General features: G+C 40.9%; 1 protein-coding gene and 1 long non-coding RNA gene across 3 annotated transcripts in view; one reads left to right on the top strand and one right to left on the bottom strand.

The window, feature by feature from the left end:
• The window catches only part of LOC143462214 (uncharacterized), a 28,417-nt gene extending 14,602 nt beyond the window's left edge, over nt 1–13,815 (bottom strand). The window contains exon 1 of one of the 2 annotated variants that reach the window (XR_013118143.1): nt 9,736–13,815. This is a non-coding gene — a long non-coding RNA (uncharacterized LOC143462214). The remainder of the gene's footprint in view (nt 1–9,735) is intronic. The other variant, XR_013118144.1, reaches the window with a different exon arrangement.
• LOC143462203 (uncharacterized) lies at nt 884–4,691 on the top strand. The gene is made up of 3 exons (XM_076960269.1): nt 884–1,891; nt 2,002–2,081; nt 2,252–4,691. The coding sequence occupies exons 1-3, from the start codon at nt 1,100–1,102 to the stop codon at nt 4,014–4,016; spliced, it is 2,637 nt and encodes an 878-aa protein (XP_076816384.1). The 5' UTR covers nt 884–1,099; the 3' UTR covers nt 4,017–4,691.
• Nucleotides 13,816–14,166: the final 351 nt, after the last annotated feature.

The raw sequence follows: 14,166 nt of genomic DNA, 5'->3' as shown, positions 1-14,166 counted from the left end.
GACGTTGCCGTTTCCTTAACGTCAACAAACCGGAGAAAGAACGTTTACAAACAAATGCACGTTTTTACACGAATGTAAATCGTGCATTTTACTATATTTTACATACAAAATAACAAGAGCGCAACGTAAGGATTCTATCAACTCAACAAAAGAACAGCAAATGTAAATATTTCTCAGTGCACACAAAAGGCGATGGCATCGTTCGCGTATTGGTTTGTGGATAAGTTTAAGTCAAAAGTCGATTGACTGGCAGATAAAAATACTGAAAATTTACATCGGGGAAACTCCAGTTCAATTTGGCAAATTGAACACACACGTCAAGCCTACGCCTGAGGTCACCACCGCTAATAAAACCGAACTTAAACAAGTCAATACCGGACAGCGAAAGCCACCGATTTCATATAACCTAATTTACTATCGAAGCTACCACAACGTGTTTGTTTACGACAAGTAAAGGTACCGGTCGTTATTTTGCGCCAATAACATAGGTCAATGTTTTTGCCAGTTAGGAGGATTAAACGCGATAGGCGAGTTAATAGATACAAGAAATCGGATAATGGTTTTAAGTTAAATTTAGCGCTACAAATTGGAACACCAGGGGCGCTAAAGTGAGCCGCTTGTCTCAAAGTATGACTTCATAGTTTTTATTCGGATGAATAAGAAACCTGCTATTTTTTCTCACTTCAAAACTTAACTTTTTTTAGTTTTTTCCATCAGAAATGGTGGAACAGCGCGCGATTACGCGTTGTCTTAATACAGACACTATTGACTGCGTGCACGCACATACATACGTCGCTTGCAGTAGGCAGCTGAGTCGCTGGGCTTAAATACAGGTCCGAAGCCGAAGGGAGCTATCATACAGAGTTAACCAGCCCAATGAGAACATGAGGCGGATCGAGCGATAACGCAGAAAACTAATTTCTAGGTTTCTATCTGCTCAGTTCGGCAATTCAAAGTAAATTAATTATTATTTATATATTTTTAGAGTTGTTTATCTTTGACATAAATGAAGCATTAATAAGCTTGTTGCAAATAACCGTTGAAGATTTCAAGTCATTGAAAATTCGAAGAACTTTTTTCCTGCTAACAACAGTGTGTGATGCCTATTTGCCTTGGACCGATCGACGGCCCCGTTATAATGAACAACGACATGAGCCTGCTTGGAGACAGAAAGGCAGTTGGCAACATCTTGGCCTCGCAAGGTACCGTACCTGTATGCGCAAGTGACTGGCAAGCAATCTCCCCATCCACATCAGAGAACGAATTGCGCATGCGCAACGGAGAGCAGATGGCGAAGGAAGATGACACAAGCTATCAATGTTACCATAGCAACGGCGACTTCGGATTCGGCAAGGAATCGAGATACCTAAAGCGAAGTAGTTACAAGTCAGATTCAGATGAACTTGACATGCAGAGAAATGTTTCGAGCGGGGCGTACGCAAAGGAAAAGGGCACATCGTCCGCAGATGACGATTTTGCAAACTGTGACATCTTCGAAAAAACCTCAGATGACAATAGCAACATGGTCCCCACTTCATCGCCAACAGACCTCAGTCAGTTTTGTGATGTTAAGTCGGCCGTAGCCGTGGCAAGGGCAGCTGCTACTTTGCTCAAATCAGAACGCGCCGCCGGATTTGACGAGTTTCTGGACGACAGCCAAGAATCGAGTTCCTTGCGACAACCCAACATCAACGACGATTGTTTGTCCGATCGCGACTCCAACTCTGAAAAGGAATCGGAGGACATGTCCAAGGACATAAAAGATGCGGTCAGCCAAGTACTCAAAGGCTACGACTGGACGTTGGTTCCGATGCCAGTCCGAATGAACGGATCACAGAAAAGCAAACCCCACGTAAAACGCCCCATGAATGCCTTCATGGTGTGGGCGCAGGTAATTACGACTCTGCTTTCTTAATAAACTCATAAGTATAAGTCACAAAATCGTGTAGTTTGGGAAAAAGGAACTCGAAAGTTAATCAGACGATTTTAATCTCTTCTCAGGCCGCCAGGAGAAAGTTAGCAGACCAATACCCTCATCTTCACAACGCTGAATTGAGCAAGACACTGGGCAAATTGTGGAGGTGAGTACATATGTCTTACACTAATGTAGCGTAGCAGTGAGGCATAAACCTGATGCAGCGAAAGTTAGAATGCAGCCAAGCGTGGCAGGATGATTAACGCCGCTTCTTTTGGTCTTGGAAAACGTTCAAAGTTTTGAAGCCAATCTTTTCAATTAACCTTGTTTGTTCAGATTACTGAGCGAAGGTGAAAAGAAGCCGTTTGTGGACGAGGCGGAAAGGCTCCGGATAAAACACAAGAAGGATCATCCCGATTACAAATATCAGCCTCGGCGTCGAAAGGCAAGCAAAACTGCCAGCAGTGGTTCCGATCAAAGCCAGTCGGGCACAAACCAAAAAATGATAACTGGAAAACAACAAGTCAAAAAGCAAGCTGAACTTAACGGCGGAACGGCTGATTCGGCTAACATGCACCAGACCTTAATCGCTAACCCTATTACCATTCAGCAAGCCAAAAAGCTGCACACTACCCCACCAAGGATATCGCCACACGGAATATGTCATTCGCCAGGAAGCTCGTCTTCAATGGCGATGCAGCATCAAGGGTCGGCTGCGCTCATGTACGACGCGATGCAGGAACAACGAATGGGCGCTTATCATAATTCTCCCGACGCAATCGTGCCCACTTCCCCGCAGTCTGGCTCGATTTACTTGTCCGATGACGCGTCGAAATCTATGACCACTGAAACAACCGGCACTCTCAAGACGGACAGCAAGACCCAACAACCCGGATCTGCGCATTGCATGAAAATGGGAGGTCAAGAGATAAACACTTTGCCACAGAAAACAAGCTCCGCTTTTGACGTGGCCGAATTTGAGCAATATCTCCCCCATTCCTCAGCCCCAATTAGCCCCGCCAGTCGTTCTAGCGTCGGCAGAACGATAGACTCTGAATCTTTTGCATACTCCTGTATGTCGGCTGGTAAGAACACCATGGCTGGGAATAGCACGGACCGCAATGTAAGTCCGATCGATCATTCGGTACAAACGTCAGTTTTCCCACCCAACAAGGAAACAAGTGAAGGCTTCAGCAATGTTAGCTGGGCTAACCAGTGTGAGATATTGTCGGTGGAACCCAACATGCCCAGCAACAGCCCTTCCCCAAATGCAGCAAGGTTCCCTTTCAGTCGTTCCTCTCGTTTCGCTTACGATGGAGACATGGGGCAGTGCACCAAATACCCAATGCCATCGTCCGCCGCCGATTTTAATTCTTTTCCCCATCAGAGTCCCCCGGGAGCACGTCTTCCTGTGAAGAAGGAGCAGGTATCTCCAATTCAACGCCACTTCTACCCTCAACTTAACCAAGATCAGCAGCAGGCCCAGTTTGCGTGCATGGAGGCCCTTTCCCCCGAACCTGAAGTACATTCCCCCCCGGGACCAGGATCCCAGCAACCCTATCAAGCTTACTTCGGTACAAGTAGGACGGGAAGCGAGAGTTTATCCTCCTCTGATATGCATTCGGATGCTGTTTTCCCGCAGAACTTCGCACAAAGAAGCAGCTTTCAAAGTGGTAGATTCGAAGGGTGCCAGAGCAACTTGGAACCACACCGCGAGTCGAGAATTCCGTCCATTGAAGAGACGGTACGGTGTTCTTCGGAGTCTGTAAAACCGTATGAGCACGTTGGTTCCCCATACGACGAGGCACAGAGTGGACATGGTTCGGCCGAGCGTCGTTTTTCGCTTCCCACACTGTCCAGCAATCAATACCATCGCCACCACCCGTACAAGCAGTATGCCCATGGTCACCATCAAGCTCTGCACGGGCAGTACTTCAGCAAGTCGACAGACGCTTCTCATTACGTCGTGCCGAATGAATACACCTACGTCACTCCGTGTGTTCAGATGCAGCATAGCGCACAATATGCAAGCGCACAGCATCAGCAGACAAACTGGTCTCTCAGTAGTTCTCCCAACGAAGTATTTTCCTCGCACCAGTAGGCCATGTATACTCACGTCACTAATTGGGTGTCCAGGTGTTGTGTTTTTGTGACTCTGTTTTGTGCTTTGGCAGTCCAAACTGGTAACTAGAAAATTTGAAACAACATTGCATGCTTTGAAGTCCTGGTAAACCAAAAACAGAAATGCAGGGTCTGGATTGAATCAAATCTTTATCAGAACTGGCAATGACTATATCGGGACAAAATCTTTCAATTCGTCCCTTATCAAGTGCGTGAAAATATGCTGGCCACCTTTTCACGTCAATCTTTCTTAGTTTTCAGTTTGCGTAAAAGCGTTTTTAATTTAATTTGCACTAGCGCTTCGACGCATTCTAGTTTAATTTGAAATCATTGACCATCTTCCGTTTATTTAAAGCTAATATTTCGCTTTGCAAAACATGGTGTATTCGTGTGATTCTATAACTTATTAAGCTTCGTTGTTGTTCAATTTTATTTTGCGTATTCCAATTGCCTTTTCCGTCAGTGATTTCATAATTGCTAAAAATCCATTTCCAGGTTTTCTTTAATTTTCGTAGTTCCTTTGTGCCTTATTACCGTCGCCTTGCTTTAGCCGAATACTTTTTACTACTGCAGCATAATTCATGGGCAGATTTTACGCCTGTTATTGTATTTAAGCGTTGATCGATACCCAGCAAAATAACAATTGGTTTGCAAATGTATGGAGTGTTTCAAATTTGTTTATATCAACTGGGTAAGACTACTTAGGTAAAGCAGGGTCACACATGAGTGACTTCAAAATTGACCCTGACGGTTTAGTCGATTGTATAAGCAATTTCGTTATAGCTGATCAGGTTTCCAAACATAGAGGGAACGGAACACGAGGCGGCCGATTTTTCGCTCTTGAGCGGGGAGATCTCACTGATTGATGTTCGACACCCGATACCCCGGAAAAGCGAGTTTTTCGCGCGTCATGTTAAAGAAACGGAAAATCTCGCCGAAAAAAATCGAGCTTGGTGGGCGGTGACGTCATGAACTTAAAATACCCAACTGAAGGGATGTGACCGCTGGTTACAAAACGAGGCAAGGCGCCGGTAAATTTCAAGGTGGATTACGACAAATCACGGAATTGGGGTCATTTCAATCAAGAAATTTCTAGCAATAAATCTCAAGCAACTAACTCCGCGCATTACGAAAAGCCCAGCCTCGCAAAGCACAAAGAGTGACAAATGCATTAAAGCTCACAGCCAACTTAACTCAAACAACGCGTGAACATACCATAGCCTGTAGCAGGAAGACGATAATGAAAGGTTATGATGATAATTAGCAGTCTGACCATTGTTCTTAACCGGATTTCGATGCTAACCTTGGCCTGTAATAGCCACATCAGAGTGCAAAAACAATGGTTTTGGTCAACTCGTTCTTCGTTTTTTATTCAACTAAAACACTGCGCTTCGAAACCAATAACACCTGCTGTTAACAAGGACACTTTGATTCGAAGATCGAGACACTGACGTTTTACACTAAAATGGTAACTATAACCATTTAACGATTTCGCATTAAACATAAAATACATATCGGCAAATAACCCCCGAGAACCTATTTTTAGAAACATTTTCGAACAATTTCCGACGTATCTTGGTCTTATCAGAGTAAAGTTACAGTTGGTGTGATCGGGTTTCAATTAGACGACTGAGTGACTCATAAACCTATAAACATCACGTACCCATTTCAAGCGAACCCTCGTTCCAAAATTACAGGTAGGTTATGTAACACTGTGGTCCACTGATCATTGTTATTACAAAGGGATTGTCGGTTTGAAACTCAGTTTAACTTCTACAGGCAAGTCAAGGTAGCAACCTAAATTGAAGCCTCATATTATAGGCCAGGGTGCTGGTAATACGGGAAAATGGTTTTAGTTTATTTTGTGTCAAACACAAATCCTTCATCCAACATAAGCCATGTTGGAAGCGTGTCATTTATGCGGTTTTCGCTCGGACTTCTCCACGCTATACGTCATCGCTGTAAAACAGACTTGCAAAGCGGCGTAATTTTCTGCTTGAGCACGGAGCATATCGCTCTCCGCTCGCAAATCACCACCTTTTTTCTTTTAAAACATATGTTTTCTCCGCTGGTGCTCGGCCAATCGGAAAGCGTAATAGTTACATCATTTCTAAAAGCGACTACGGCGAAAGCTCGAAGCATGATGCGCGATCGGGTTGTGCAGCGACGGAGATGAGTAAAGTTGCCGCCGAAAAGAAGATTTTCTTGCGCGAAGGCGGTTGATCGCTACCGATGAGGAGATGAGAAGAAAGATAACATCTTGCTTCTCTTTTTCTTTGTTTGTTTTTTTAACTTAGCCAGGAGTGAGTGCGCGGCACCGTCGGCGATAGGCAAAAGTCAAAAACAAACAATTACGTAAATGCGGCAAAGTGAGAAATTATAATCTGTCTATGCTAGCGGAACTGCTGGAAAGTTTTCAAAACAAACTTGATGCCTTTATCGCACTTTTCCTTTTCTCGTGCAAAATAAAAACTCGTTTTGCCTAAAATTTTATAAGGATTTCTCGTTTTCAATTTCAACTAGTTTCACACACCGTCACTTGTTTACATTTTGTTAGGACACAAACAAATGTTTCCTCTTCTAAAAATCCAAATAAGCAAATTTTAAGATTAAAACGTCAAGATACCGCTCATGCACAGTAAAAGATGAATCACTTTGTTTGGAAGACAAAGTGGCAAGAAAAGCAGACTTACCAGGACAAGTTTAAAGTGATCGTCATCAAAGTCAAACCAAAACAATGGCTGATATCGCACGGATCATTTTAATCAATGACAAAAATTTACTATTTAAAGCTGTTCGGTAACTGTTATTAAAATGGACATAGACCCATTGACTCATATTTTGTATTGTTAAGTTAATTCGATCATCAGCTCGCGGTTGCAATGTCAAAGCCACAATGACATCAGTCCAGCTGGCCAGGCCCCGGACATTGCCTTACTACGGCTTAGCATTTCCTCCCAAACATCGCATCTCAAACGTCACGTTTTCAGCAAAGAGTAAAATCGCGAACAACCGCACAAACAACAAGATCATCCCAAAATGAAAGATCGCGTCACCGATCGATGACGTCATACGAGTTTGGATATTTACGTTTTGGGCGATCAATTAAGAGGGATTAGTCAAGAAGACAAAGGGAAAGTAAACAAACCATAGCCAGCGGTTGAGAACGCGAGAAGGATGGAAGGTAGGTGTGTGTTTTGCGCGACGCTTCGCTTTGTCTTATAACTTTTCCAAAACAAACCGCCCCTAGCTGCATAGTTTAACGCCCTTCTACTAATTCCAGAACACGTGATTTTTACCGCTTGTCAAACAAATGCAGCAGGTTACATTCAAACGTTATTTCTGAGCAAATAAATTAGCTCGACAGGCAAGTGGCGTGTTGTACTTTATCCAGTTAAATAATTAAGGCTTGTACGCTTGGCCCGGAATAAACCCGTAAACGAACAGTCCCGAGTAACCGCGGGCTACAATAAGCAAGCGAAATTCCGTAGATAAGGGGGAGAATACGGGCCAAGCCGATTAGATAACTAAACAAACAGAAACGACAAGCAAAGAGATAAAAGTACATGAAAAACACAAACTGAACTAAAAGCCCGTGCAGCCCACAGCCTATGTCGCCAGCCTGTGTAAATATATTGTAACCGGCAGAACATTCAATAAAAAAGCAGAAAGGTTGTAAGCTTCATAACGAATTTGCTGAAACGGATAAATATGAAATCGTGTTTCTTTTTCTTGTAAATACATGAGACTGCCATTTGTTACATTGCAGACAAGATCGATCATATTCGAAAATAACATACCATTTTGACAACCGAATGAAAATTATGACATAACCTGCCCAGCTATGTTCTTAGAGGTTTATGCTAAATGGCAATCGCACCACTGCCATTAATTCCCGTTTAATTAATAACAGCTATTAAGTATATTCGATAGTTCCCACAGCTTTACGCGGTTTTATAACACTACCATTGGACGTTCTTTTATACTTCGGCCCTGGGTATTTCCAACCTGGTTTGGGGTAACCAGCAATTGTCTTTGTCAACTGCCGGTGGTACACTACAACCTTTTTGACGACCGAGCATGAAGGACAAATTGAAACGGCATGAACATTAAGTTTCATTACTTTGAGCGCTTGCAGGGAGTGGAACAAAAAACAGGTTAAGCCAAACAATTCTGGTCGACGCCTAACTATGAATATGTCCTGCACATATACACAAACCCAAGGAGAAAGTGGTCGTGGCCTTCATGCGAACCACAAGCGACAACCAAGGCTGTTGTTAAGCCCACTGTTAACGGGAACGGGTCTTGCAAGCGCGTTCTTAAGTGAAAAGATCACTGAAACCGCTTTTATCCTTTAAAAGTTGGTTATAATTATAGATCGAATTCGTAATTATTTTTTGGTGAGTAAAATACATAATCATTAGTCACACCAAAGGGAGAAAACAATTGCTAATTTAAACAACTTTTAAGCATCTTGTTAATCCTTTTGGGATTACCGTGACGGCCAATAGGCTTAGGCAAAGTATGCAAAGCCAACACAAAAGACTAGTTACAGCGTAAACATAGCAGACAAGTGTAAACTTAACACCACGTACGGTGTAAGAAATAATTAACCAAAACTTCAGTTGGTCTGGAAGATCATACGATGTTGTAAAATCATAGCCAAGTTAATGTTTAAGCCGAATCAAAGTGTGATGTTTTAGAAACTGTTCAAACATAATTCACAATACCACCTTTCAGCTGGAAGCTAACCTTATTAATGACCCTAGAAGTATACATATGTGTGCTATGTTTCCCTGACCATTGCAAAAGGTATTTGTAGTTGTTTCGGTGATGAGCGACAATTAATTAACAAAATAAAATTTGGTGTTACAGCAAGGTCACCCGGTGACTCCAGATAAAACGTTTTGGATTATGACATATAGTTGTTGTAGCGCAAAACGGAGCGAACAGTCTACTACACCTTAATCTCAACCTTTAGTTTTCATATGATGAAAGCTGTAAACAGCTTTGGATAAACAAATGCTTTGAACAATAATATAAAACTCTAACGATTACCGATACAACAAACACAAACCAACTTGTAGTTTTCGCGTTTCAATTTAATTGCAAGAAGCAAGAAAAAAAGCAAGAACATGTAAATTAGTTTTGTAATGAAGAACAGTACATGTTCACATTATACACTGAAATGCAAAGTATGTGTGCGGTTAGCGTCACCTCGCGGTTGTTTTAGTTCGCATCAAATCGCTTTGTGTTGTCACTGCTTCTATGCTGAACGGCGGCAATACTTTTTGTTGTCTACTTACAAGTTTAACATAAAAGTGCACCGCTTATGTTACACAGGACATAAAAATATTTTTAGCTTCGGCCTTCGTATAGTGCAGGGGTGGCCAGACCTGCTTCATGCTCGAGCCGCATATAACAAATTCCAGTTTTAAAAAAGCCACAACACAAACACAAGACAAAAATCACATCTTCTTAGGTTAGCTGCTTTCTGTTTAAACTTAAACCATTCACGTGACAGTGACAACCAACCGTTGGATTTGCATTTTAAGATAATTTTAAAGCGAGCAGGCTCTGACGTAAGCAAAAACCGTAATTTGATTAAGGCGGCGACCTGGACGACTTTTGGGAAGGTTACGCGTTTTACTTCACTCCAATTAAAAATGAATTAATCAAAGGAGATCATATCAACTCACCCAGTTTATAGTTGGCACAACAGTCACCGTCGTTACCTCCTTGGTGTAAAAAATAAACCTTTGCGGTAGCCGGTGGCTCGCCGCAAGACTTCTAATTGACCTTTAAGCAACTGAAGTATGTTTGTATGGTAATCCACTTTTTGAAAGCATGTCCACTTTAGTTGTTTATTTCTGCCTTCGTAAAATTGCTATGTTTTGCACTTAAAGTTTAACTTTCTGTACAAAATACATTACAACGAGTTAAACAAAAACAAATTGGTGTGCTGACGTTAAATAAGTGGATGCCTTTGAAGAGATATTAAATTTACCAAGCACAAAGTTACTGAACTGTTACCACAACTTTACTTGGCCATCACCTGAATCAGTATGCTCAAGCTTGCGAAAGCTCTTGTTGAATAAATTAAAGTTAGCCTTTGAGATGATATCTACTCTGTTTTTGTTTGTACTACATATAGTATTATAATAATAATACATTAATACTATTGTTACGAATCTGAAGTGGTGAATACATTGCAGGCAATTGTTTGGGCAAATAAGCGCTGGTAGGTAAGCAGTACGTATTGCTTTAATTGCATTGCTTATGCCAGGCGAGAATCTTCGGTGCAAACCCAGGCTAAAGTTATTACTTAGCGACACTATGTGGTAGAAGAGAAATTAAAAAATCGACACTTTAGCGCAGTTGCGAGTAGTTTATGACGCAGTTGTCGCATTTGAATTCAAAAACGGAGACGCTAGGACAAACAAAATTGTTTACATTAAAAGCAAACGTACTTGAATATGTCAGTGAAAAAGATTTGGCCCAGTAGAGTTAGCTTTAATATTTTCGAAACAAAAGCCGAGCTGTCCTAAAACGCAAAAAAATCACAAGTATACACAAAAATATCTTTCACAAAAAGTAAATTAAGTCTATAAGCTTAAAGTCTATGCTTTATCAACTTTTCACCCTATCTACACATCTATCAGAAATGCTAATTCTAACAACACAATCACAAACCATTCTGCAAAGGGTGTATGGTCATTCGTGCAATTTCTAACCTCGTTTCTAGTAGTTAGTAACACCAGAAAAAATCTGATGAACTTGATAAATGTACATTCTACGTCTCCCCTTTAATGATTATAAATAACAACCTAACTCTTAAGCCATTAATGCTTCGGTGTATTAAAATACAGCTCAAAATAGCTGAAACTAAACGCAGAAAACAACATGTAATAAAAGCAAGTACGGGACAGTAAAACTTATTTGCGGATCTCTCGTAAATCTGCGGCACCCTGGTCCAACTGCAACTCGAAAAACGTTGAACAATGACGGATTTTATGATGAGGTACTGAGTTTACACGACGATGAATCATTATGTACATTTAGATATCGAACGAACGAACGAACAACAAACCTATAACCGAGGAGCTTGCTACACTGATGATATAGATTGTAGAACACGACGCCATGTCATTTCACGTCGTGTCTAACACCACAGCTGTATAAGATTTGGGTGGAATTGTCAAGTTCCAAATCCTATCCTAGAGGCGATCAATTTTTGGTAAATCGTGACCGTTAAAGGTCGCTGTTGAGTCATATGATGACTTCAGATATGAGCCTCAAAATAGTGTGAAGGTTATCTTTTGTAACATCGTGAAAAATGACAATCTTCAAGATACAAAACGCAAGTGTCATTCAACGACGCTAATGTTAAAATAATAGATCGCAACTTACAACACCTTATCTTGCTTATTTCGAGAGGCTACGCTGGAATACATTTACGTGCTTGTGAAAGATAAAAGTACCTATCATTCATCATTAGTATTTGACCTGTTTGACCTATTTGACCTATCATTGACCTGTTCTGTTTTCAGTTGATGTTTTGTTGCTTTTAAGTTTTATGGCGGTGACCATGTCGATATCTGCTGACACATCGTCAAACGCATAAAAATGCTGCCAAAGTTCCAAAATGTTTGACTTTGCATATTTTGAAGATATTTAGCGTGAAACTTTAGAATCAAAATTAGCAACAAAAGAAGGTAATTGAGCGTAATATGACTTGATGCTGCTGCAGAGTGTCAAGGAACAAGGAACAAACAAAGGAACAGGAATAATAGGAACAATACAGGAACAAATTTACTCCGGAGATCGGCCATTAACATTCAAAATGGCGGTGTAGAAAATTAACGATGTCAAGTTAAATACAGCATTTACAATAATAAATAAATAGACCTTGATAAATTTCGTTCACTTTTATTATAACCGTTAGTATTTTAATATACTTTATAAAGATTGGCTATAAGGGTTCTTTAAAAATCTTCTTTTGCGAAAAATGTTAATTGATAACGACAAAATCGCCAAATTTGCAGTATTGTCTGGTCAATATTTTTACAAATAATTATTGACATGACTTACTGGTCCGACAAAATAACTATAGATGAAGCAACAGCGACATTCATTTAACACATTGTTAACATTTCCTAACTTGGCCTCATAATGAGTGCCAAGTCACAAGATTAATGGATAAAATTCACATGTTTTGTTATGATCGCCCAAAAGCCAACTTGTGTGTTAAGAATAAAGAACTTCATCCATTAACCAATACAGTAAATTTGTTTTTAAGAACAACGTGAAAGCAAAATCACTGGCTGAAAAAATTCTTAAGGCAAAAAAATCAAATCAATAAATAACTGTATCAAATCGAAAATAAATATTCCACGAAACTTAATACCATTACGAACAATGACTTCCCCAAATGACCACTTTATGTAACCAATCAGACTAACAAACTTGAGTACGAAGTTCACCACCTTCGTGGGGAAACTGTGGCGACAAAACTGCTTACGTGCGCCCTATGTCATAGCCGTGCGACATATGATACATGACGTCTGCAAACAAGACAAACCTTTTAGTACTAAAAAGCTCCCCCGAGAAACAATTACGCAACCCGTTTTGCTAAACTTGATAGACTGCTAAGATAAACAGCATTTGACTGCAGTACAAATACCAGCCTTTTCGTATTGCATAAAGAGTGCATTATTTCCTTAATTTTCAATCAAACTTTCGCTGCCTGTGACAGAAGCGGCCTTTCTTAGGCGAAGCTGTTCTTTCCTTGGTGGTCTTAACTCAAATTTTTAAATTTAATTACACTTGTATCGAAATAGAATAAATTTCTATTTATCCTTGAAGCCGGAGCCAAAAAGCGTCTCCACGGCACACTCGTCAATTTCACAATAGCCGTGTATGAGCTAACAACCGCTCCACAGAGCGCTCAAACTGCTGTCAAAATAGTTGAGAAACACATAACACCAAATATGGACTGTTGCGGTGCTGTAAGCTGCAAGTTCTTCGACAGGGTCTAACGAGGGAGTGCTTGCGTTGAGACAGAACTGACATTTCTCGCATTGAAGAGTTCGATCGGACGCCTGAAACGCGTCAGGAATTCGCGAAATTTAAATCGCTCCATGAACTAACGCTTAACGCAAATGCTAGTAACAAACTAACGCATGCATGCGTGAACATATTTGTGTTAGTAGATCGCTATTACGATAGATAAAGTCTATTTTAGGCCATAGACCGCCAACCAAAATAGCGCAAAACCTTTATCGCTTGACTTAAAAGCATTTAAATTTGACCGCATGGCTGTTACACTTTATGGCTGTTACCTGTGGTCTGTTTTCTTTTCTCTATTAATGTGGTTCACCTTGAACCCTATAAGCGGCGTCCAGTGCCATATTAGGGCATAAAAATAAAAAAGAATTGAATTAAACCAATTAATATCTTATCTTTCCAACACACACAGGCAAATTGTTAAAACAAAACTTCACCGATAACATTCCCATAAACTTAAAGTGAACTCTAAAATGCAGGTTGCTAAAAACAGCGAAAAACGACGGGCTGCCTTTGTTGCTTCTAACGTTCTGTCGTCTTCTCTACGGCATTGACCGGGCCGATGCTGGAGTCACAAAAACATATTGACAACACGATACTCAAGATACACTCTTCTGGGATCAAGGGTCGCCTTTCTCGCGTGAGAAGACTTTGTTTGTCCAAGCGGAACAATTCATTGATTCGGCGCGCTAGTTTGCTAATCAAACCGCCCGTTATTTACTTATCCACGTATGGCACGCCCCCCCTCATACGTTTCGATCTAACACTTCGCCACAACCTTTTCACTATCTTCACCTCCACCAACGTGTTTTCCATTTTCTATCGATGCTTTTACTCTGTTCACGTTGGCGAAGTGGCTAAATTTACTGGGCAAAGTGACGAATCCGTTACAAACTTCGAAATTGTTTACAACAAGTTTAAAATGCATTTTTAGTAAATATGTCAATTGAGTCCGAGTGAAATGTCCGCGCAAGTAAAATTCATTAACTGCAGTAGTTTTAAATCTTTTCTAACGTTGCAAAGACACTGAACACGCGACGCTTTTGTGCTGCGCTAACTCCACT

The sequence above is a fragment of the Clavelina lepadiformis genome, chromosome 6 (genome assembly GCF_947623445.1).
Source record: "Clavelina lepadiformis chromosome 6, kaClaLepa1.1, whole genome shotgun sequence".
Taxonomy (NCBI): domain Eukaryota; kingdom Metazoa; phylum Chordata; class Ascidiacea; order Aplousobranchia; family Clavelinidae; genus Clavelina; species Clavelina lepadiformis.
The sequence above is the reverse complement of the archived record's forward strand: the minus strand, read 5'-3'. Positions and strand labels throughout refer to the sequence as shown.